General features: G+C 37.2%; 1 protein-coding gene across 1 annotated transcript in view; it reads right to left on the minus strand.

The window, feature by feature from the left end:
- Positions 1-23,709, minus strand: part of PCLO (piccolo presynaptic cytomatrix protein) — a 378,058-nt gene that overhangs the window by 58,858 nt on the left and 295,491 nt on the right. The window contains 8 exon segments of the mRNA XM_050905865.1: positions 1,596-1,790; positions 3,021-3,201; positions 5,326-5,397; positions 11,211-11,304; positions 15,594-15,620; positions 17,258-17,388; positions 18,357-18,407; positions 23,485-23,696. Of these exon segments, the coding sequence (XP_050761822.1) occupies positions 1,596-1,790; positions 3,021-3,201; positions 5,326-5,397; positions 11,211-11,304; positions 15,594-15,620; positions 17,258-17,388; positions 18,357-18,407; positions 23,485-23,696 (963 nt within the window).

Genomic DNA, 23,709 nt, shown 5'->3' on the forward strand with positions numbered 1-23,709 from the left:
ATTTATGCGCTGATGTGGAAAAATCAAGCAAAGTTCTTGATTCATGTTAACATTTCCAGCACTTAATGGAGGGGTAAAATAAATAATTAAATATCGCAATGAATTAGTAGACATGGCAAGAAGGATTTTGGATGTGGTTGGTTTCTTAACCATGTCTTTCTGCTCACCTCCTTCAGGCTTGACTGGTCCGTCAGACATCACTTTCCTGAGGGCTAGTTGGCTTTGGTCTTTGTTGTCATTGGCTGGTGGAGGCAGATTGTCAGACTGAGTTCTTTGAATAGGGAGGACTCCTGCTATGCTGTGTCTGTGCTGCTTCCTGGCATGATTAGACTGACCGCTTTTATGTGCTGCTGTGGCAGTGTGGGTGAAATGGAAACCCAGAGTATGTATCCTCAGATGGAACCAGCTTAAATGTTATTCATGCAAACAGAAGTGTTTTTTTCTGTATTTAAGTAAGTAGTGTTTTCAAACACCAAAGAGACACCACATGCACAGCATTAAAGAGTATTAAAACTGGCTGTTTCTTCTTTAATGATGGTGAAGACAAGGGAAATAATTTTCCCCTGGTTTTTGCATTATACCATGGTAAGTTTACGGCATATCAACAAATCCTGAAGACAAACACAATGATTCCACAGTCAGAGAATTTTAATTTGCCATCAACTAAACCCTCAACTAGCAATCAGATACTGGTCTGAAGTATACTCTGGAGAGCAATCCTTTTGAATGGAAAAGTTTTAATTTTTTAATCTATTTAAAGTTGTCAGATGAAACCTATCTTGACCCTTAATCAATCCATGGCATAAAAATTACTAGAAAAATTGAACTGACTATGACACCTGACTTAGCTCTCAGCTCCCTTTGACTTTGCTAACTTGATAACACTGTTGAAATCCATGTTGTTAATGGCTTTGTGTGTTTAATGAGTTTGTATTTAACGTGTTTAATGTTTTTGTCTGTTGCTGCTCTGCTCATCAATGACATGATTTTATCTGAGATGTTACGAAGGTTGCCTTATATTTCCTTTCCAAAAAAAATTAGATATTTACAGTCGTTTCAAAAATAGAAATCTCAGCCATGTAGTTAAAAAACGTTTTTCTTTAACTTTAAATCTTTTTTTGTGTATATATACTGTCCTTCCTGATTACTACTTATAGATATATCTTGTTGTTAATGTGCTCTCAGTACTTGTTGTGTGCAGCTTGAAGAGCTGGCAGCTGCATCTCTGCAGGTTTTAATTATTTCATTGGTAGTTATTTAGTGACATCAAAACACCACCACACAATGGAATTCTCTGTGGGTCATGCACAACCATGGAACATCATGGACCATGAGTGAAGGGACTGATGGAGAAACAGCCAGTTTCACTGTAGTCTATATAAATTAAAATAAATAAATAAATAAAAGACTTCTAAATACAAGAGTATATTGTAATTATATGTATTCACACACAGGCACAAAGAAAGACATTGAACAGAGTGAGCACAGTGTGCCAAGAACAGAAAAAAAATAGCCGAAAAGGGAAGGACAGCAGGGAAAAAGGCAACAGATGAACATTAAGCTGCCATGCTGAGGAATTTATTTGCGTCTTTTACTTGGTTGAAGGCGAAGCTGTTGGACAGCTGCTTCAGCAGCGGCGATGGCTGCCCCAGCGTCTTCAAGGTGAGTTTGAGTGACGCTGGTTTTGCTTTGGCTGCGAGATGGACCATGAGAGCGTAGATGTCCTTCAGAGGAAGATTTGGAGCTCCCTGGACTGCTGTGGGATTTCTCAATGGTGGGCACCTGCATGTCTACCAAGAAAATGAAGAAGCACAACTGTTGCATTTATTAAAAACAACCAACTTCATTTTCTTTCTCTTGACTGGCCTTTCTAGCTGCATTCCAGAACAAGGAATAAAGATTAAGCTATGCATTGCCATTCAAAATCTCAGGATATATCATGATTAGGAAATTCTTATGAAGCACCATTTTCTACTTCCCCCCTGTTCACTGGCCCAGGGAATAATTAATTTACTATTGGATTTCTATCACCTGTGAATTATGCCTCCTGTGCTTGTTCACACTGGTAGAATGACGGGGGAGTAGCCTGAAGGGGTAGCCTAAAGACTAATTTGTTTTCCACTTTCTACTTCTCTCGTATGTAGAGACTAACTAGCATCGCTTACACCAGTACCAAATACTTAGGTAATGCAAGCAGTTTTATTCTGATGAATGTCCCAGTCAAAACCATAGCCTAATTTACAATAGCTTCTATACTAACCTCTAATTTAGATATAGATCTTCTATAGACACCAATCCCTAGCAAAACATTACATGGAGAAATAAAGAGGAGATGGAGCAGAGTCTTATCACTCTGAGGCTCTGATCTGGATGCTATTTGGGATGGCTTTTGCTTTGATATGATGACATATACTGTGTTTTAAGTGAGCAATTGGCCACTGACTACTTAATATAAAAAAAAAGTAGAGATAAATTTCTTGGAGCAGGAGACACTGAGATCAATTCTGCTTTTGTATACACTAGTATAATTCTACTATATCAGCTCCACTGATTTCCAATACAATTGAGATATGCTACAGCCCATTATCATTGACTGGAAATGCATATGCATTATTATAGCATAATTGTTATTCTATAAAATATTAATGTGACATTTCCAGAAGATAAAATGCCACAGAATATTTAAGGAACATGAAAAATAAAAAGCTAAATATGTATTGAATTTGGCCAAGGCCAGAAAAATGAAAAGGGCACAGAATCTATAGTAGATGTGCAAAGCACACAGAGCTTGTAAGCTGCTGTTTTAAGGACACAATTACTCAGTAAGCTGGCTGGCGCTTATCAAGCCAAATTAAGCCTTGGCTCCAATGAATTAATCACAGAGATAAATATGTTTTTAATAAAAATGTATACAAACTTCATAGCAGTAACTTTATTTTTCTATTAGAATTTACACATAGCAAAGGTTTTCCTATCATCTGGGAAAACATTTCATATCAGGTGCATCAAGTCATTCCTACCCTTGGAGGGGTCCGGGAAGATTCCATGACTTCTGCTCTTGATGACAGATGGTTTTGGAGATTGCTGGCTACTCTGTCCAGAATGAGATTTCCCGTGATCAATGTTTTCACTCTGTTCTTTCAGAGGGTACCACCGAGGAGTGTTGTCGAGCTGAGAGACGCTGGATAACTCGATCAATACCTACAAATAAATCAAAGTACAATATACGGCCTGTATCTGATCTATTAACGATTGTGTACAGCAGAAGAGTCTACAGTTGTGTTACCAGAAGTTGCAATCAAATGTAAGAAGTTAAGGGTATAAGGCTGTATGCTGACAGATTCAGGACTCTCTGCCCATGCTCTGACCTCGCCTGATAAAAGCCAGCTGTGATCCCAAATCCACATTTGTTACCATATTGATGTGTCTGAACTAACATGTCTTCTCAACAGGACCTCAGTAAGGACTAGGAGTTTAGACATAGCTCCGTACCAAGATGGCTAGATAGTTTAAAGGGTAGCTTGTGAGCACTAGCTTGACAGCTAGACTAAAAAGACACCTAGTCATTCTGCCTCTGTATAGATGTATTCTAATAAAAGAATTGGGCAGTGTTATTTTTTCCCTTTTGTCAGTGTTAGTAAAGGGGCAAATAATTCAATATTTGTTTTTAATAAGGTCTTCAATAATATGAGACTGGTGCTTGTTGATTCTTTAAAAAATCCACATATGCAGAATTTGTAACAAAAAGAAAAGAATAGGGATACCTTTGCAATTCATTAAAATAATAGAATTCAATAGACCATTTAGGCCTCGAAACTTCACCGGGAAAAAAAAAAAGGGAGATGCAGTGGCAATGTGGAAATGAAACGAGCAACTTGGCTAAAAAAAAAAAAACCATTGTAGCTAAAATCTGCTCTAGGCCACCTGCATTGCTAGCAGGAGTTCTGTGATATTTCTTTTTAAAAATAGGAAATTAAAAAAATGAGCGTTGGGACCAATAAAGATCCTTCCTCCCTTAATGGTGTTGCAGCTGAGAGGGCCAAGAGATGTAAAGTACTAAAGAGTCATCATAGAGTCTTGAATGAAGGAAAAGACAAAAATAGCCTTGCATTTGGCTCTAAGGTGAGAGGGTTAAAACTAATGTCAGGTAGGGAAGTTTTAAAACTGCTAGACAAATAAAGTGTGCAATTACCTCATGGAACAATGTCTTTGTCAGTTTATTACAAGACCCTGAATAAAAGAAAGCCTCTTAAAGTTTAGGGATGGGGAAGTCTCTTCACAACTGATTGTTTCTAGAAGGTTAAAAGCCTTTTTTCTTTCCTTTTTTCTTTCAGATTCACAGGTTGTATATGACCTGGCTTGGTCTTTCTTGTTAGGTCTATACTTAATCTGAACAGATTAACTATTTAGCATGTTCCCTGATGTGGTGTTTGGTCATAGCTTTGGGAATGACTTGGAAGACAGCATAGTTGAGGATTGTTCCCAACAGGCAGTATAGGCTGGGGGCTCTGCTTTGTAGGAGAAGAGGATTCACATTCCATGGATGTGAACCATGATGTGCCACTTGCCTTCTGGGGCATGCAAGTGGTGCAGGCCCTACTCAAGCAAGTCCTTAGGGCACAATTTGGATATCCCATATCTGATGTTATGGTGCAGGATTCCTCTGGACATCCCGGTCCTGAAATACACTGGATAGTCTTTTCCGTTCCTTTTTTCCACGAAGAACTGTTTTCATATTTAAGTCTGAATGATTTAATAAATATAATACTTTTAGAGGTTGAAAATATTTGAAGGCAAAAGTTTTAAATCTTCCTGTAGAAGCAGCTGAAATAAGACCTTTCGTGTCAAGCAAGACCAAATTACTCACACTTGCAGATACTTGTGCATGTGCTAAATTATGGCTTGATGGCAGAATTTAATCCTTTAATCATTTACAAAGACTGATACCTCCTCAGCCTTCCCATGTTATGTTAAAATCAAGGCAGACAGCTTATCAGTCATAACAAGAATTCCCCATTCAGTCATTGTGAAGGCTGTTACTATCTCAGACTCAAAAAAAATCTTAATTTTCAGTGAAGTAACATTGTGTTGAGTCCTAAATGAACTTGCTCAGAATTTATCAAGATAAAGGGAAGGCATCTTTGATGTGTGAATGAAAGAAATCATGACCATTTGCTATGAAGTCAGCAGTAAAACTGTGATGTAAAAAAGGTTTTACTTAACACATGTACCATACCTTGGAAGAGAACAGTCTCCAAATACCAGCATGCAGTTAATCAGCTTTCTAACTAGTCAGTGTTAGAGAGGAGGAAATAAGATACTCACTTCACCAAGGAAGTCATTCGAGGAGAATCTATCATAATCCCAGACAGTCACTTCCAGTGTTTTCTTTTTCAGCTGCAATTTAAGTCAAAGGATAATTAACCCCATTGCCATCATAAACTTCAGATCGAGTCTTTATGGTGTTTTCTATTCATTATCTCCTCCTTGTACCCTTTTTCATAGAGACAGCTAGGCAGCTTTTGTCCTCCCATCAACCTTGATCTCACAAAAATCATTTGGGGCTATTATTTGTTATCAAGACAAATGGGCTTGTGCTTGGCCCTATTTTAGGAATTTCCACAAGTTGTTTTTGACAGAATGTGTGTCCACTATAAGAGCCAAACTGATTTTTAAAACACTATTTTTATATTTCTGCAGCTTTTCTCGTTGTCAGATCTGAGTTGTCTGAACTCAGACATTTGCCTAAAGTGCATTTGAGTGTGGATTTCAAATGCATTATTTAAAATACCCTATTTACAGAATCTCATCTGTGAAGACCAGGCTTTAATACCCCTGGAATTCAGTGTAGTCAATGGGACTCTGCAAGTGATCCAGACATACAGGACAAGTTGTACTGTTAGGTATTAACGACAGCCATCAAACCCCATTATCTGCAGACCTTGTTAAGCATGATAGCTGTGTCAAGCACTCTTCTTACAGGCTACAGTAAGAAACAAGTAAGTCTTTTTATATGACAAGATAGCGCAAGACAGAGAAGCTGTTGACCAAAACAGTTGACCTTATTGGAAAGATTGACCTGAGTGTTATTCCAGGGGTCTGTGGGGACAGATGGGGAGAGGATTGATTACCGGTGGTGTATGCTGGGGCAAAAGGCTAGCAGGTGGCTGGAGAGGCAGTAATACATTCATGTGGCTTGAAAGAGAGAAGGACAAAATCCTGGGGGTATGGGATGTCTGCGAAGTCAGGCTGAGAAGTTGTAAGTGAAGAATTTGTTGGATACTTCCAAGCATCACTAAGGAAAACAGGACTCTCTTCACGTACTTGAATAAAAGAGGTCAGAACCAGAAATCGTATGTGATAATTGAGGTCATCATCCTAACAGAAGCAACGTGTCACTCACTGCTCTGACTATTAATTGGCTGCTTGGGACAAAGGGACAACAAAGGATCAAGTCATTGTTCAAAATTATAAGCTATACCATTTACTGTACATATTACATATACTTTCAAGAAAAGCACTGTTTGCTATTTACCTCCACTGCCCCTTGGTTTAATGCAACACAGATTCAGACAGTTCTTAACTTTAAATTGCCTTTAAATGATAATTTCATCTCATTATTATGTATTCAGAATATCTTCTGCTTTCAGCTAACTTCAGAAAAATGAGCAACTATGTAAAGCCAGTGTCTTTGAAAAACAAGTTTAAATCAGCACATCCTGCAAAACCCACACAAAGGGGAATTGTGCTATTTTTAGCATCAACAACGTACTCTTTAAGCAGGCAACAACATGACTTGAAAGCTAAGATTAAAAAAAAAAAATATTTGAGAGCAATTCTTCAATCTTTCTCTCTTTTATTCCTACATAATTAGGCAACATTCTTCTTAAACATTCTTTTTAAAAATATCCTGCAAAAATTAAGCAAAAAGTTGAAAAAAAGATTCTCTTTTGAACATCCCTTACAGAATATTTGTAAAGCTGATTTCCTTGACTGAATAAAATTCCTTTTCTTTGCTGTTCCAAGACAGTATTGAAAGTGCAACGTGAAAAATAACCTGAAAAAATGAGTTGAGCAGCCACTGGTCCATGCTACTTTTAGCTTCCTGCATGATATAATTTCCTGCTAGATGCTATACTAAGCATATGTATTTTTACCCTTTAAAAAAGAGGAATAGCATAAATACTTTTCAGAAATGTATTGTCTCGACTGTTGTTATTTTGGGAGGACATGTTATCTTCTTGTTTCAAGTGACGACTGTGCAAGGAGAGAGAGAAGAATGTATAGATCCAGGAAAGGAAAAAAAAATCCCTAAGATTTGAAGGATTTTTGGTGGAAAGGGGAAAATAGAGAAGATTTTCAAGTAACTGTAACCCTACTTTGCTAGCTTCTTTGCATTAGTATGATAATAAAACTGTGATGAAAACTTGCAGTACTCTATATTTCTTTGTTATCTATTTTAAGCCTCTTAGTTTAAAAAAGCTTTTATAAAATATTATGACAATGAAAAATCATCAAAAGAGCTTTATTAGGCAGAGTGCATGAAATGAGTTTCAAAGAGGAGGAAAATTTGCTTTTCTGAAGATATATTTATGTACCACTATTGAAGGCAAAGAACACTCAATGGCTAGTGATTTTAAAAGCAGCCATTATACCATCACAGCAAAGTAGGGTTCTCCCTGACATCATCCAGTTTTAGGCCGTGAAGCCAGGAGTTCAGATCCCCATCGGGAATTTAACCGACAGCAATACTGAAACGGGTTGCAGAAACCCACTATCCATCTGACCGTGGGCTTCTGCAAGTGGGCAATATACCAACAGGAAAATGAGAAAGTGTCCCTAAAAGAAGGAAAGCAGTTTACACATGTTGTGAACCTCACCTGAGTTCCAAGCATATTATGAAAAACTGTTACTAAGCTGCAACTAATTTCAGGCTTTCCCTTGTGGAAAACTTAAAAATAAAAAACCAAATAAAAATAAAAAAATAAAAAACCACCTAAAAGCATGTGAACTCGAGTTAGCTTTAGGCTGTTGTGGACAACCATCATTTAAAGAAAATGAAGGAATATGCAGAAACAGCCAATGTGAATAATATTTTCTCTTATGGAAGACATAACCAACACCACACTTACAGAAGTGTCTGTTTCTTGTTTTAAATGTCTGGAGATCACTGGGTGTTGTTATGGATAATGCAGGTCTGTGTAACTAAATATGCATTACTTGAAATATTTAATATATATTCCTTGAAAATCTCATACAAGGATTTGTATGAGGGAAGAATTTCAATACAGTTTGTTTTTCTCCTATGCTGAAAGTAAATTCCTATAATTACTTCAGAAATAATATAAAAGATTGCAGTCTCAGTCAGGATATTTGATGAGTAGAAATGAAGGTGTATTAGATCATGCATTATACTTATTTGTGTTTACATTCATATTTAACATTTTATTGTACTCTTCTCTATATTGCTGTACTTCAATACGTGGGAGGACAAAAAGACTTTGCTAGGTCACTTAGACACTTACTTTCTCTTGTCCAAGATATTAAGTAAGATTTAAGTACCAACACCTTACTGATTCATAAGAAAGCTTTTCTTACTTTTGGAAATAAGACATAGGCTCCTACATCACTCAAGGATTTTGAAAATATTACTCTTTCTAAATATATTACTTCCAATTTAAGGACATGAGCTATAGCAAAAGCTATTTGCTTTAATGAATTATATCCATCATTTAAGGAAATACTTTTATTTGCTTTCTGACAAGTAAGAAATCGAGGCAAACAAAGTCACACCTAAATTACTAAATATTCACAGTTTAATTTATTTTTTCTCCATCTGTCAAAGCAGAATTTGCTACATGATAAAACTAATCATTCCGACCTTGAAAAAGTCTGTTTCATTTCAAAGAGTGATTTATTTCCCATAATTATTTTCACTTTAATTTCAGCTAGGTTATGAAAGAGAAAAGGAAAATTGTACAACCAGCTAAAATCTAGACAGTGACGTTAAAAGGATTATATTAGGAAATATTTAATAACACTTATTTGCTGTCAGCAAGCGACATGATGGAGGGAAAGGAAATGCTTCTTTGAAGAAATAATATTTATAAAAATTCACGAATTTATGTTAGGGTATGACTGCTAATTCTGCATAACTTAGTGTATGATTCAGTTTTGCTTGTTTGATGATCAGAACATTCTCAGTCTATCACAACTATTGTCTTGTACTTCTCTTTATATTCTTAACTATTTTGAAATATCCATTTGTGAGGGCTATGAGTGCAAACGATATACTATTGCATGGGGATACTTTTCAAACTGTAGAGGGTACTCAACATCAGCATGGAATTACCTGGTGATTTAGAAATGTACTTTACTGTATATTCTCTAATCCAGGGCACTGAATTTTATAGGAGAAGAATCACTCATACTGGTATCTTAGCACTAGATACAAGCGGTGGAAAGGTGTGGAAGGAAATACTATTCCCTGCACACACTTCTATGTGACAAGAGGAAAAAAAAAATATATATGTGGTGCTCAGACAAAGCTTACACACTTATAAGCACTGCATAACAGTCTCAGAGGAAGGGAAAAGGAGGACATTTGCAAAGAGAAAGCAAAAGTTCAAAGAAATCAGCATGTGACCTAAAGGCAAATTTCATAAAATAATGGTCAAAAAACTGACATCAAAGATACTAGGAGATTTTCTGTCATAAAAACCTCTGTCCAAGAAATCCTAGACTAAGATTGTTATCCAATTTAAAATTACCAAACAGCCTTTGAATGTCCAACACCCAAGCGCTCTTAATTACAGCTCTGTGAAATGTCACAGTAGAACCTGAAAGCAAGTTAAGTAAACTGAAGAGCCTTTCTTAAATGGAAAGCTCAGTTTGAAAATATTGCTAAGACTTACCAAACCTTTTCACAAAACCCAGAAGACCTAGGGTTTATATTGCAGCTAGACAAACATCACAGGGTTTTTTTTCTGATGCTTTCCCTGTCAATGAGCTACCATTTATGCAAGCCTACATGAAACAGCATGCAAACCCCAGCAAACCATAACCACATAAACAACAGGGCACCTCTGAAGTAAATCTGAGCTACTGTCTTAAGTTCAGATGTGCAGATTGCATGAGCAACCATGCAACTCCCTCCGTGGGAAGGGTTTTGCTCCATGCAAAAATGAGTATCTTAATCTATGTTCCTCTCAATGAACAAGAAGAATGGATACCGAAATTTTAAGTTAGGAAGATAATACTGAGGTCTTGGTGTCGTGTTGGAGAAGTACATTAAAAGCATTGGGAAATCTATTCACTAAAGAGTCTGCTTATTCTGGGCTTTTTTAAGAAGTACTGAAAGATTAAATGGCCTTGAAAAATGAAGTTGAAAGTATCAAGAACAAAACACTAAGAAAGGCAAAAAGATTTAGGACCGCATACAGATCCATTATTCTATAAAATAGACGTCATAATTTAAATAAATGGACTGATCATCATTTTGCTCATTATGCCTTCTTCAAGTGGTAAAAAGTCCCTTTAAAAGGGGAGATGGAGAAAAAGAGGATTCAATTGCTTCATACTGCTTCAGTTAACCCTGTAGGTCAGTTAGAGTCAGTTAGAGTTAGGAAGCCACCAAGAAACAGAGAAGACTTCCACAGACTTCTTTCCCAGATGTGAGTTAAATCTTTCTATAACAAGAAAATTAAATATCTTCTAAATTTTTTCTAGGTGATTCATATTTCAAGCCCATTGCTGTAAATTGTTGCTAAATCTAAAAATGTATTTCTACATTTTATAAATATTTTTGAATAAGAAAATGGTAGGACCTGTGTTTTATGTAAGCTTGCATGGCTTTTGGAATGAAGAGTGACAGTGATTTCTGCATCTACTGCAGAAGCTTATGCCTTAATTTTTTCCCTCCCTGTATTCCATTATCATTTTCTAAATTGCCACATCTGTACTTATGACATGATTATGAGTGTGATCCCCACAAATTACTATTTTTATGAGTAGAAGGGACAAGAAAAGAGTATTGCTATAGTAAGCTCTATCAGAGGCAAGAAAATAGTTCCAAATTTCCCCTAAATTTGGCGAGATTTTACAGGGGTTCACAGAATTGCCAGTAGTGCTGCTCCCTTCACAGTAAGCACTGCAGACCATACAAATAATATAGCAGCAGATTTCATTGAATAGTACTATCGGTCACGCACCTGCTCCATGGAGATATTTTTATAAATGACTGTCTGATTCCACTCAGGATTCAAGCTTTTCTGTATGTACTTAGTTCTCCGCTTGTACTCAGCACTGAATTTGAACAAAGGAAGGAAACATTACATTAATGATCTTTTGTTTCTTTCAGTTCTAATGCAAAAAACCACCCACAAACCAAAAACCAGAAAAAGAAAAGAACGGCATCTCCCATTTCTGGAACAAATCAGGGTTACAAGAGGACAACAGCAGCCTTTGGGTTTTTTTCTTTAGTACGCTTTCCTGACATAGTCTTTTAAAACATCTTCTTCTGACTCTTCAGCAGGCTAGCTCTGCCTACAACATAAAGCATCAGTCAGCACATGCATATATGCTTTATTCTCTCATTGTAGGTGATGGGCTCTGATTATAAATTGAAGTGATAATGCACTGATTTCTTTTCCAAGACCATCCTCCTATTAGCACTTTAAAGTAGCATGAATCCATTATATTTATAGGTTGCAGTCTCTAATTACAGGACTCCCATCTCACAAGAATGTTTAATGAATGCCATGGGGTAACTATTATCCTGTTAATGATAGAAACACTAATTTCTTATTGATCCTGTTCTCTGTCTAGACCTCTGACTGTACCGGAAACAAACATAAAAGTGCATCAAGCTCATGATTGTTTTTATCAATAGCCAAGAATAAAAATTTTGGATGCATAATCTGTTTTTAAAAAGAATCAGTAGTGCTTTCTATTGTACTTTGCATTTCCTGAGTACGGAGCAATACACTAACCTTTAACAGAATATGGATTCATCTAGCTTTGTGAGCTTTGATGTCAGATTTGCTTGCATTCCAATTTTAATTTAATATAAATTTTAATGGACATCTCAAAAGAGCTGGGTAGGAGAACATGAGAAGCTTTTAATACTTTGAAAACCCAACAAGATACGAGGTAAAGAACCTCTTTTTGCCAGTCTGCAAGTCAACTGCCCTTTGTCTTCTGCTCAAACCTCCCATACACTAAAGGACTTAGGTGCTCTATCTATTACTAAATTAAATGTGCCCAGGACTGTTTTCCAGCACTAAGGCCAAATGGCACAGAATGACCTGTATCTGCCCTATTAAACTCTTTTATGGTTCCCCTACATTAATTTTTGGTAGTGTGCTGTTCTCCTGATTCTCACTTCTGACTTTTGATTGAACTGTGTTTTGGTTCACATTGTGGCATGGTCTCAGAGCTAATGAACTAGATTCCTTTCATATGAGATTAACTCAGAAGATGCACTCCAGGGACTCATTTAATCAGCTCGTCACTAATGGTGTACCATGCACGGTACCAGATTGGAGCAGGTCTGAATTAAGTTTATGGGAAAGACGCATGTGTTTTACTTACACATATATGTCAATGCTGGGTCTTCAGCACCAGCAGTTTCACTCTGCAAACTCAATTCCACTGTGCAGTGCTCCCGTCTAATTATTCTGGAGTGTCTAGGGGCCTTATTCTCCAAAAGGGGGTGGCCATATCCAAGCTGCCTACTAGACCGATATCTTTCAATGAAAGGGACTTGCAGTTATTTTCGCTCTTACTTTTTGCTCCAGTCATTCTATGCAGTTCCATTTGTTTTCTTGCAAAACATGCTATCCACTGTCTTCTAGTTTATCGAAAAATGTGAAGGGCATTGGGACCCGTGAAACAAAGTATCTGTCCACCTCTGCTTATGAGAAGAAAGCAGCAGCTCTCCACAGTTCAATCAGTTCTGTCAGCTACAGCATACAATGGTATATTTTGAAAAAAAAAAGGAGATTTCTTTTTTCTTGTATGTCAGTAAGAAAAGGATGAATTAAAATCTAGGGGGACCAAGAGCATATGAAAAAGAAACTCACACAAAGTTATTTCTTTGCATATCTTGGAAAGAAAGCTGAAATACAAAATCTGAATCCTTTTGGAAACTAGATTTTGATGGCAAATCCTATTCAGTAATGCACTTAAACTTTTTAAGCACCTCAGTAGCCTTCTTTCCCACTCTCTGATATGAGAAAAGCATCCCCATCACTCAAAGTATTAATGAGATTTGACTGACCCATATGGAGACATGGGACACAGGCAAGTGACAGCTGGGCTGGCAGCATCTCTCTCTCTCTCTGGGCTCACAGTACTCCTCAAACGAATGTCTATTCTGAGCAACTATTAATGAAATATTAACTTATCCAAACTCCTCCTACACCCACAGTAACCCACTGTCCTGATTTCAGCTAGGATAGAGTTAATTTTCTTCCTAGTAGCTGGTATAGTGCAGTGTTTTGGATTTAGTAGGAAAATAATGTTGATAACACACTGATGTTTTTAGGTGTTGCTAAGTAGTGTTTAGACTAAGTCAAGGATTTTTCAGCTTCTCATGGCCAGCCAGCAAGAAGGCTGGAGGGGCACAAGAAGCTGGGAGGGGACACCGCCAGGACAGCTGACCCAAACTGGCCAAAGAGCTATTCCATCCCATATGACATCATGCCCAGTATATAAACTGGGGGAGTTGGCTGGGAGGGGGGATTGCGGCTCAGGAACTAACTGGGCATTGGTCAAGGAGTGGTGAGCAATTGCATTGTGCATCACTTGCTTTGTATAGTCTAATTCTTTTAGTATTACTATTGTCATATTATTATTATTATTATTATTATTATCATTATTTTTCCTTCCTTTCTGTCCTATTAAACTGCCTGTATCTCAACCCACGAGGGTTTTTTTTCCGATTCTCTCCCCCATCCCACTGGGTGGGGGGGAGCGAGCAAGCGGCTGCGTGGTGCTTAGTTGCCGGCTGGGGTTAAACCATGACACCCACTTACTTCTTACCTTAACTAAGCCGGGATAGTATTATGCAGCTTGGGCCTGTCTAAATGTCGTATGATCTACTGGTTTTAAGGAACCAATATACATTTGTCTTTTTGAAGAAAGTAGGAAGGACCCTTTGCGCACTCAGCCAAGAAAATGACACCAAGATATTCCCTTTCCTTTTTTGGATTTCCTTTTGCAGTATGACAACTTCATCGCCTTTTCAATATTTCTGATTCTTTTCAGAAATATGTGAGAAGGTGATTCATGCAGTGTTGAGTTTCAGAGCTGGCAGTGACAAAAGGTAAATGTGTTGTTAACGTGGTAGCTCTGGAGTATTTGCAGTGAAGTCCATAGAATATCTGGATCTAAACTGACAAGGGTGGCGTTAGCCTACATTCATGTAACCTGTGATCTGGATCTGCTGCAGAGGGAAGCAGGAGACCTTGATCACTTCTAAGGAGGTGCAGACCCAGGCTAAGATAGGTGACAGCTGAAGGTTTCTAGACCTCTGAAGGGAAGGATCTGGCAAATACATTAAGTTCCTATCACCGATGCACCTTCCCTCCAACAATTGTGATTAACAGATGGAGATGCTTTAATAAAATGCATTCATTAAACCAGTCTATACCTAGTATGAAATAATTTGCGCTTGAAATTCAGAGTACGCTGTGTGAAAAGATACAAACTGCATTACTCTCTTCTTTATAATTTCTCTATACTTCCTTAATTATAGTTTATTAATACATAATACAGCTGAAAGTACAATGAAAAAGTATAATAGAATAACTGCATATAAAATGTGGCATTTAAACACATTCATTAAATAATTCTATTAACGAAGAAACAGAGGGATATAGAGAAGATCTATTTATTGAAATTCATCTGTTGACTTGTTTGGTCAGTTTTCTACTTTTAAACAAACTTAGAATTTGGGCTGAATTACTATTCTTACGTACTTAGCCTGGGCTGATATTAGCATACCTTGAGAATGGAGTTTTGCCTTCTGTTTCCAACTCCAGGACAAACAAAGCACTGGTAATTTCAATAACTAAAAATTCAACTTTGTTTACCACAACTAACCATTTATGTGGTCAAGCAGCTTTAAAGCCAGCTGGGTGATTATCTAGAATTATACCTGGCTTTAATGTCTATACACTGTGCAAGGTATAGAGAGAACAATATTCCATTTCATTTCCAAACAGTGCCTGTTTCTCTTGGCAGTAACCCCATTCAAAACCTTGACACAAGTTCACAGTTAATTATTTTGCAACTTTCAATGAGTGAGAATGAATTTTTAGATATCTCCAAACTAAATTCTTCCAGACTTCAAAAGAAATTTTGTCATCAGAGTTTGGCCCTAGAATATTACTGCATCGAGGAGTGTTAATTACTTGTTTCCAGTTCCTTCTGACCTGGAAATGGGATTCATTAGACAATGAACAGCAAAACCATGCTGCAATTGCATGCCATCAAAACTCAAGAGAAATCTATAGTTCAATGCACAGCCTTATCATATCATGCATACATACAAAAATGAAAGAATAAAATTGGAAGATAGTACACTCTACCTTGCATTTTGGACAACCATGACTTGTCTGCACACCCAGCGTTTACAGAGTTAGGAACACAGAGGAAGCAGTGTGAGAGAAAATGAGAACAGAGATGAAAGAAAACATGTGAATAATGGGTAGTTTCTAGTATCAGAATCAAAGGAAATAGAGGCATTAGGAAGAATAAGAAGTCTAGCATGGACTGAACTACAGATAAAAGATATTCACTAGCAATTCAAGTTTCTGCTTTTAGAAGCAAGTTTGGCACTTTTGAGAAGCTCTTCATTTTCATTATTCCCTAAAGGCCCAAGTTACATGCAAAACTGTAACGTTGCCGTGTTTTAAAATAATAAACCCCCCCAAAATTAAAATCCAAATTCTTCATAACTTGCCAGCAAGTCTAAACCCATAATTGGATCTGGCTTAGACCTCTGCAGGGTGAATGTCTCTCTAGTTCAAAGTCTTATTTCTACATCAGCGAATGTACCTGCAAGATTCCCAGTAAGATTGATTTGACAAGTGTTTTACAAGACTCTTAGGTGCATTAAAAAACCCCTCAAGATTTAGGACCTGTTCCCATTATATTCAGTAATAGTTTTGGGCCCAGTGCCACTGAACAATATTGAATGCTGTATAGCTGGAATTAGCAAGCTACAAAAGAATACACATGCCTTTAGTTGTACCATTCATGTGCTTTTAGCGGTGCTTGCCCATATGCCAAATGCTGAACTGTGACCTGAGCATCCACTTTCTTGTTACTTTGAATAGAACAGAAATACAGATTTTTAGTTGCATGGTCCTAGCCTAAGAGTCTTTTAGGATGAGTGTGATTACACAAGCAGAGAAGTTTGCAGGAATTTGTCTTTGCAATCTAAGGTCTGATCCATCAGCTTAATTTTAGATATATCTATTGTGTCACTGAAGTCAGCAGGATTATTATAACCATGTATACTTATGCATACGTATGACATTCTGCAACTTCAGGCCACAAAAAAGGGTTATAATATTGCTGATACAGAAACATACCTTTTAAAGGAAACACTAATGAGCTATTTGTAATTACAGAGTCTAAAAAAGCAATGGTCTGTGAAAAAGTGATTAGTGATTTGTATAGTCATTAGATACAAAATTACCAGAATTTCTAAACCCACATCTTAGCTCTTTAAAAAAAAGTCATTAAAAAAATCACATGGAATGAATGTTTTCTGACTAGTATTTCTCACCTTTGATATTATACTGCAACCTTAAATTTATCTCAGATACTGCAATTCTTCAGGTTTGCAAATCTGTCCCAAATTCAGAATGTCTTGAGCTGAAGTAACCATTCCATGTTAACCCTAACGTGTAGCTTTCTATATTACAGAAAGTATTACATATATTTAGTACATTTCAGTAGAGTCTGTTGTTCTTTTAATACATACTTTTGTAGGTATTAGAATTTTTAAATGGAAATATGAAAAAAAAAATTAAATCCACAGGAATGCTCATGAAGTCCCTGAGGTCATTAGCAAAGTATGCACATTCTCCGGGGAATAGGATCTGGCTCTCTATTAAAAATCCACCATTTTTCCTAGTGTTGCACCTGGATTTTCTATAGCCATAACTTTCAGTTCTCTTTATTAGTGACAAGTAACAAACCCAAATTAAAATAAAGTTCAGGTTAAAATTTCTCCTACACTTACCCTCTCCCTGGAAGAAGATAAACTTTAACAAAGGGGTCTGAGTAGCCATTGTTGTCTCTGGGAGCAAGGTTTCTTGCCTGAAGGATGTGGATGATAAGGTTGCCAAGGTGTTTGTCATAGTTGATTTGAAGCTAGACAATGCATTAAAACACAGTAAGATTATTTGTTATTTTTACTTCCTAAATGATTCAACACCTCTTCTAAATCCTTTGAACAAAATGAGTTTTAGACCTTTACTTTGGCTCGAAATAAACACGTTAGAAGTTTCTGTCTCTCCCTCCTGACTAGAATGAGATGCTAGATGATTATGTTGGATCTTGAAACAAATTTTGCTTTCAAATTCTGCCAGTATTGGTTAAAAAAACAAACAAACAAAAACCCCCCAAAAAACCCCAAAAACCAAACAAAAAACCCAAAACACCCATATTGATCTATTTCAACCAGGAAAAAGCAGAAAGCAGATGAAATTTGAACCCTTGATATTATTCTGAGCAATAGCCAGCTTACTGAGTAGGAATTACACAAATTCTGACTACCTGGAGCCCAAGCCTGGGAAGGATGTTATAATACTATGGAAAGACCCTTAGTACTAGTATAGGAGAGAGGGATTAATTAAGGAAAAAAAAGACAGACATCTATAGGAAGGTAGGCTTCATTTATTCTGCTGCTCCCAGCTCCGCTGTTTTAAAAAGCTAGCATAAAGTTAGTTTACATAAGAGATAAACACAAACTTGGCATTGCCTGGAAATAAATACACTGCACTATGAGAAATCCACAGCAGTCTTTGCTTAAATGTAAACAGTCTGTGAATTTCCGAAGTAAACCACAATAAGTGCCCAAAGATTAAAGATTAGAATGAATTTCATTATGTTTTTAGCCCCTTCAGGAACAGTGGCATTTTCCGTTCTTCTGTTTGTATTTCACAAGCCAACATTAAAGACAGAGGCAAAAATCAAGCACTGACTTACGTAAGTGACATTTCAAGCGGTTGGAGTTGAGTAAGAAATCAGTTAATGGAGATTGTTTTCTGCAAACTTACTCATCAGAAAAATGCAGCCAGTAGCAACAACAGTTTACACAGCAAAAACTACATATTTACCTGAATTTCTCCAGTGATTGGATGGGAAGCAGACTTTGTAGTTTCCATGGGCTGCCAGATTAAAATACATAAATGAATACATAGGCACACACTCACAAATATACACATACGCATATTGGAAATAATAGAATTTCAAAGTTAACTTTTTTAACAGGTGTTGTTCATACTGCTGTATTGCCACATATTTTTAAAAACCATTTAATTGTCTCCAGTTTGTATGCTCAAAACTAATAGTTATGGTATTTCAACAGCACTTAAAGTCCAGCCCAGCCAGTTTGATCAGCCTTCGTGCAAGTACAGAGTCAGACAACTTGAACACCAAAGTCTTTACAGTCTGAGCAGATTGGTCACACAGGGAGGCATGGGGAGAAAAAGACATATAGCATTAACGCTGTCTAACAAAGTGAATGTTGGAAAGAGAAACCAAATACCATGTCAAGTACAACACAGCCATACTTCTGTCGAAAGGCAAAGGTTACACTAGTTTAAATTGAGTTTAGGTGAAAGTGGGTAGAAAGAGTGGAAAGAATGGTACTAAAACTGAGTGATGCGTATAAGTGGTTTTCACAATTGCAAGCCGGCTCATATAATCTTTTTTGCTTTATTCTGTGTTTTCTGATAATCAATTCAGCTACACCACTTTATCTTCAAATTCCGCCACACACTTTCCATGACATGAAATTTAAATTTTCTGTCCTCCCCTTTACAAAGCTGTATAATCATGCTTGTTCCTCTCTGTTCTCTATCACTGAGATTCTCTAGGCTGCTGACAAAAGCAATAAAATCCTTGGTGTCTTTTTTTTCCCCTTTTCTTCCCTCCTGTTTGTTAGTAGTTAGAAAATAGTATCACCATTTTCTTCAAATCCTGGACTCTCAAAAATATGCTATTCTGTTAAACGGCGGTGCCCTTGAGCCACCCTGGACCGACCTCTAATCTGCAAGCCATCAGTCAAGCAAGAAAGCTCTCTCTGGTTCAGTAGCAGGATTTTAATATTTTTGCATTCTCTCCACATCTGCTTCCTTGGTTGATGCAGCAGAAAACAAAGGATGCAAACAAGGACAAACTTACTGTTCTCTGAAGACTGATCTGGAAGTCATCTTTTCCTATTTTTCCAGATGTGACCATCAGCCTGACATATTATTCTGTGCAATGAGGATTTCGTTCACTTTCTGAGTAGAGTAAGACCCATCTGCCTCTTTTGTGCTGCCCTACCCTCAGAAAAAAACCCTTAGAGATTTTCTCAGGATGTTGGATACGAATTGTTTTAAATTAGGCCAATGCAGAGCCCATGTCTCCTGGACCAGAGCATGAAGTTAAGGTGATGCACTACCCTTTTCAGGTTTGCAATGAAGAAACAACCCCTCAATCACTCAGATCTGCAGACCAGAACTAACCAGAAAAATCCCAGCCAAACACTAGCGCAATGAACACATGGGAGAAAAACACCCCAAACCTGCCTGCTATATAGTTAGATTCACTGTCTTGTGTTGCCTTTTGTTTTACATGCTTTACCTTGCCTTCTAGATGTGTTTCTTTATGAACACAAACTTTTTCAGAAAAAAAATGTTTATTTTTCTTGAGATGCATGTGCCTCTCAAAAGTAATTTTCATGGAAAATTTTTAAATCACCTTTTCTTGGTATCTTACAAAGCTTTTAAAGAAGTGTAATCCCTCTAACAGCTAAAATAGGTCATCAATAGTTTACAAAATGTTCTGAATCTTAAATGATATTTTAGATTGTTAACAAACTACTCCTAAAACTTGTTTTGTCCTTGAAAGAATATTCAAAGAGAGAATTTCATTCCTTTTGCCAGAGACCTACCTGAGCATCACACAAACTTTCAAAGTAGGGCTTCAATGGCTTAAATTTCTCATGCTTTATCTCTACAAATGGATTTTATTATACTTTAATAGTTCTGACCTCAGTCTGTACTAGCACTGAGAATACTGACAATGCTACAAAATAACATGGAGTTAGCTGTGCTGCGGCTACAAAATCACTGCCGGATAGTCTAAATGCTCTAATTTTTCAGAAGTTTGAATAGCAAAAATAATGAGTTTGTTCACTCCAAATATCATGCAGTACAGAATGTATTAGTACAGATACTGTAAAAGGAGTTCAGAGAAAAGGGAATGGGCTTGCTGAATTTGTGTGGGGAGTTCCAAAGGTGGCTAAAGTGGAGTTCCCTTTAGCCATGCAGCTACTTTGCTTTCATCTACTTGTCTGTAAAAATAAACATGCATTTTTATGTTTCTATATTATTGTTAAATCTCTGTATTCATTTACAAAGCTGTGATTCAGCATATTAAATATTTTGCTTTCTCTCTGATGTCAGCTGATTTAAAACTGACCATGAAGAACTACCCAAATATTTCAAAGAAATATGAATAATTTAGGCTGAAAGAGACCTCTCAAGGTCATCTGGTCAAACCCCCAGCTCAGAGCTGGGCCAACTTTGAAGTTGGATCTGGATTGAAAGGCAGAGATGCAAATAAGTATCTTCCTTTATCAGGGCCTCAGTGAGGATTAATTTGAAAAGAAGGAAACGTATTTCACTGCTGGCTTCTCTAGGATCTGAGGATTTAGAAAAACAACCCATTCTTCAAGATACAAAGACAATTAAATGTTTCTATAGGGCATTTATATCCTGGATGTAATCTGCACCGTAGAATGATCATGCATTTACATTACAAAAGAAACAGGTCTGCACAGGATATAGTCAGCTCAAGGCTCCCAAAGGTTAAATCTCTCCTGTGATGGCTAATCTAATTTCATTTTAATTTCTTTTGATACTCCCTGCACGCACTCACACACCCTGTGTAAGAGCCGGTGCTTTGTCATGCCATCACACCTGCTGGAGAGGGTTGTCATTACCGTGATGTGAAACTTGTTAATGCCAGGCTCTGATGCAATGCACTATCGTTCTCTGTAGTAATGGGGCAAAGCATTAAATATGAGAGAATCGTCACTGCAGAATATCAGAGAATCCTACACCATTTCTGGAGTGAATATTCTATACAAAAATCTTAAAAAAAAAAAAAGATTTTACTTGCTAAAAATAAGAACCGTAGGAAAAACAAGATCTAGGCAGTTTGGATATTTAGTCTGTCATGATACTTTGGCAAGGCTGCAGCCTGCCTAGAAATGCTGTCAGCCCAAGGCAAAGAGCAGTTCCAGAAAGGATGAGCAGTAGCTTTCTCTTCTAACAGAGCTCAACACCATTATAAACTTGGCCTGCAGTCAATGAACAGAAACTATACAAGTCAACAAGAGCTACAGTTGTTATGAAAAAAATGCCTCTCAACATGATTTTCAGAAATAAGCAAAGAATGTTTTAAATATTTACCTGATTAGTTTTGACTTTTGCATCCCCTACATAAAGGCATTAGTTTTAATAATTTTTTGTTTCATCTTTATAAGCCTCCAGCTGAATTTTCATAAAAGATTACTAAATCCTCCGTGAAGCAGGAAATGAAATTTATGCCTCTAACTTTAGGTGACCTGCTACAGTGCCAAAGCTGGGAACCCAGTCTTCTCATGTGGACAGAGAGGGGCACCTCTCCAGGATACACTGCACATCAAGGATTTATGGATCTCCATACACTATGCAGTGAATTTGGGAGTGTGATTCATCTAACCAAATGAAAGGGGTTTCAGTGTAGATAGTGACATCTGCACTAAGAGCCCTCCCCTCTCCTTTCCACGCAGTGCACGCACTTCAATGGCAGGTTTCATCCAGTCCCATGAATTGTACTTCAGAAGTGCATTATTCTCACTGGCAAACATAAAGCACATGGCAAACTAGTTCATATGTCGATGTATACAATATCTAGAGTAAGGTGTAACGAAACCAACTATTCACCTGATGATTAGGCAATTCTGCCAGATCCCTGAAGTTAGGTGCAGTAAATCTCGACATATGGATTTAACTTGTGCATCATAGACCTGAATTAGTTCATAAAAAGTCTATGGGAATTGTGGCCAGGCAGAATTACTATCCAAAGCAAACTGATCAATAAATACATTTGCAGTTTTTGCTAAACTGCTGGATGAAAGAGATTTTTGTATTTCCTCTCACATGAAAGTTATGTAAGCGTATTGAAGAGCTATCTGAAATGAGCAGGCACCATTTGCTGGTTTTTGTTTGTACAGTACCTAACACATTTGTAGTTCAAATCACAGTCATAGCTTCAACAGCACAAAAATACAAACATAACAATAATGCAGTAGGAATCTGACAGTCCCAAGAAAGAATAAAGATACAGAGAAATAAATATCTAGAAAGCACCTTGTTTGCAATGTGAAGCTTTGCTTCCAATAGTAAGACAGTGAGAAGCTGAGTATTCAGGACAGCAGCCAGTTCTAGCTATCTTGCAAATTGCTTAAGCAAATGCAGTCTTTGCAGGATTGATTTTCACTTCAGGTGTTAACTTTTTTGACACAAAATCCAAAAATGTGACAGACGACTTTATGACCTAGTTTCCAGTTTCAACTGTGAAAAAATGCTACTAAATTCCCACTCTGCCCTTTCCAGGTGTGCAGGTGGGCGTGCAAGGAGAAAGAAGTTCAGCTGAGAAATGGACAGGATATGGCAAAGAAAATGAGAAATTCTGCTTAACGAGTTCACAGGAATTAGCTAGTGACAAAACACATTTTGATGGTAAATTTATTTTTCATTCCTTCCTGGCTTTCAGAGAAATGCTAAATATTGCTATGATAATTCATAGCTTCTAACACTTCAAACAGTAGCTTAGTACAGAGAGGGAAATTATGATCTTAGTAATATCAGCTTCTTCTGTGGAACTAGTACCTCACCATCATGTAGGATGCACTTAAAAAGCAACAGCAACAATGACTGAAAAGGGCAATTATTTTGTTTAAAACCAATAATATTAAGTTCAAGAAATCTATTTTCAGAAAGGGCTCAATCTTTTATGACATTGGATAAATCGCATAATCTCCTTTCCTTGTTTCCAAATTCTATATCTTAACAGCAATACTCATCACTGTCACGGAAATGAATTCATCAATATGTGCTGTGATTTCTTGCTACACTAAAGAAGATAAATAGGCAGCTTCTTCTTGTCATCAAAATGTTATTGCCACATAACTGAGAAGTTTTTTACCTTGCTGCTGTGCCGCTTTTTGCTCACCGAGGGAGAACCAGGCTGACCAGGGCTGGGAACAGCGCTGGAGGTGGCAGAAGCGGTTCCAGAGTGAACATGAGATCCCTTTTCCACTCCTGAGGAAGCAACCAGAGGCGACTGCTGTAGAGAAACCTTTTGGAGCTCTGCAGCCAGCTGCTTGGGATCAACCCCTGGGGACTTCGCTTTATCTACTGGATTAAAGTA

The sequence above is a fragment of the Gymnogyps californianus genome, chromosome 1 (assembly GCF_018139145.2).
Source record: "Gymnogyps californianus isolate 813 chromosome 1, ASM1813914v2, whole genome shotgun sequence".
NCBI lineage: Eukaryota > Metazoa > Chordata > Aves > Accipitriformes > Cathartidae > Gymnogyps > Gymnogyps californianus.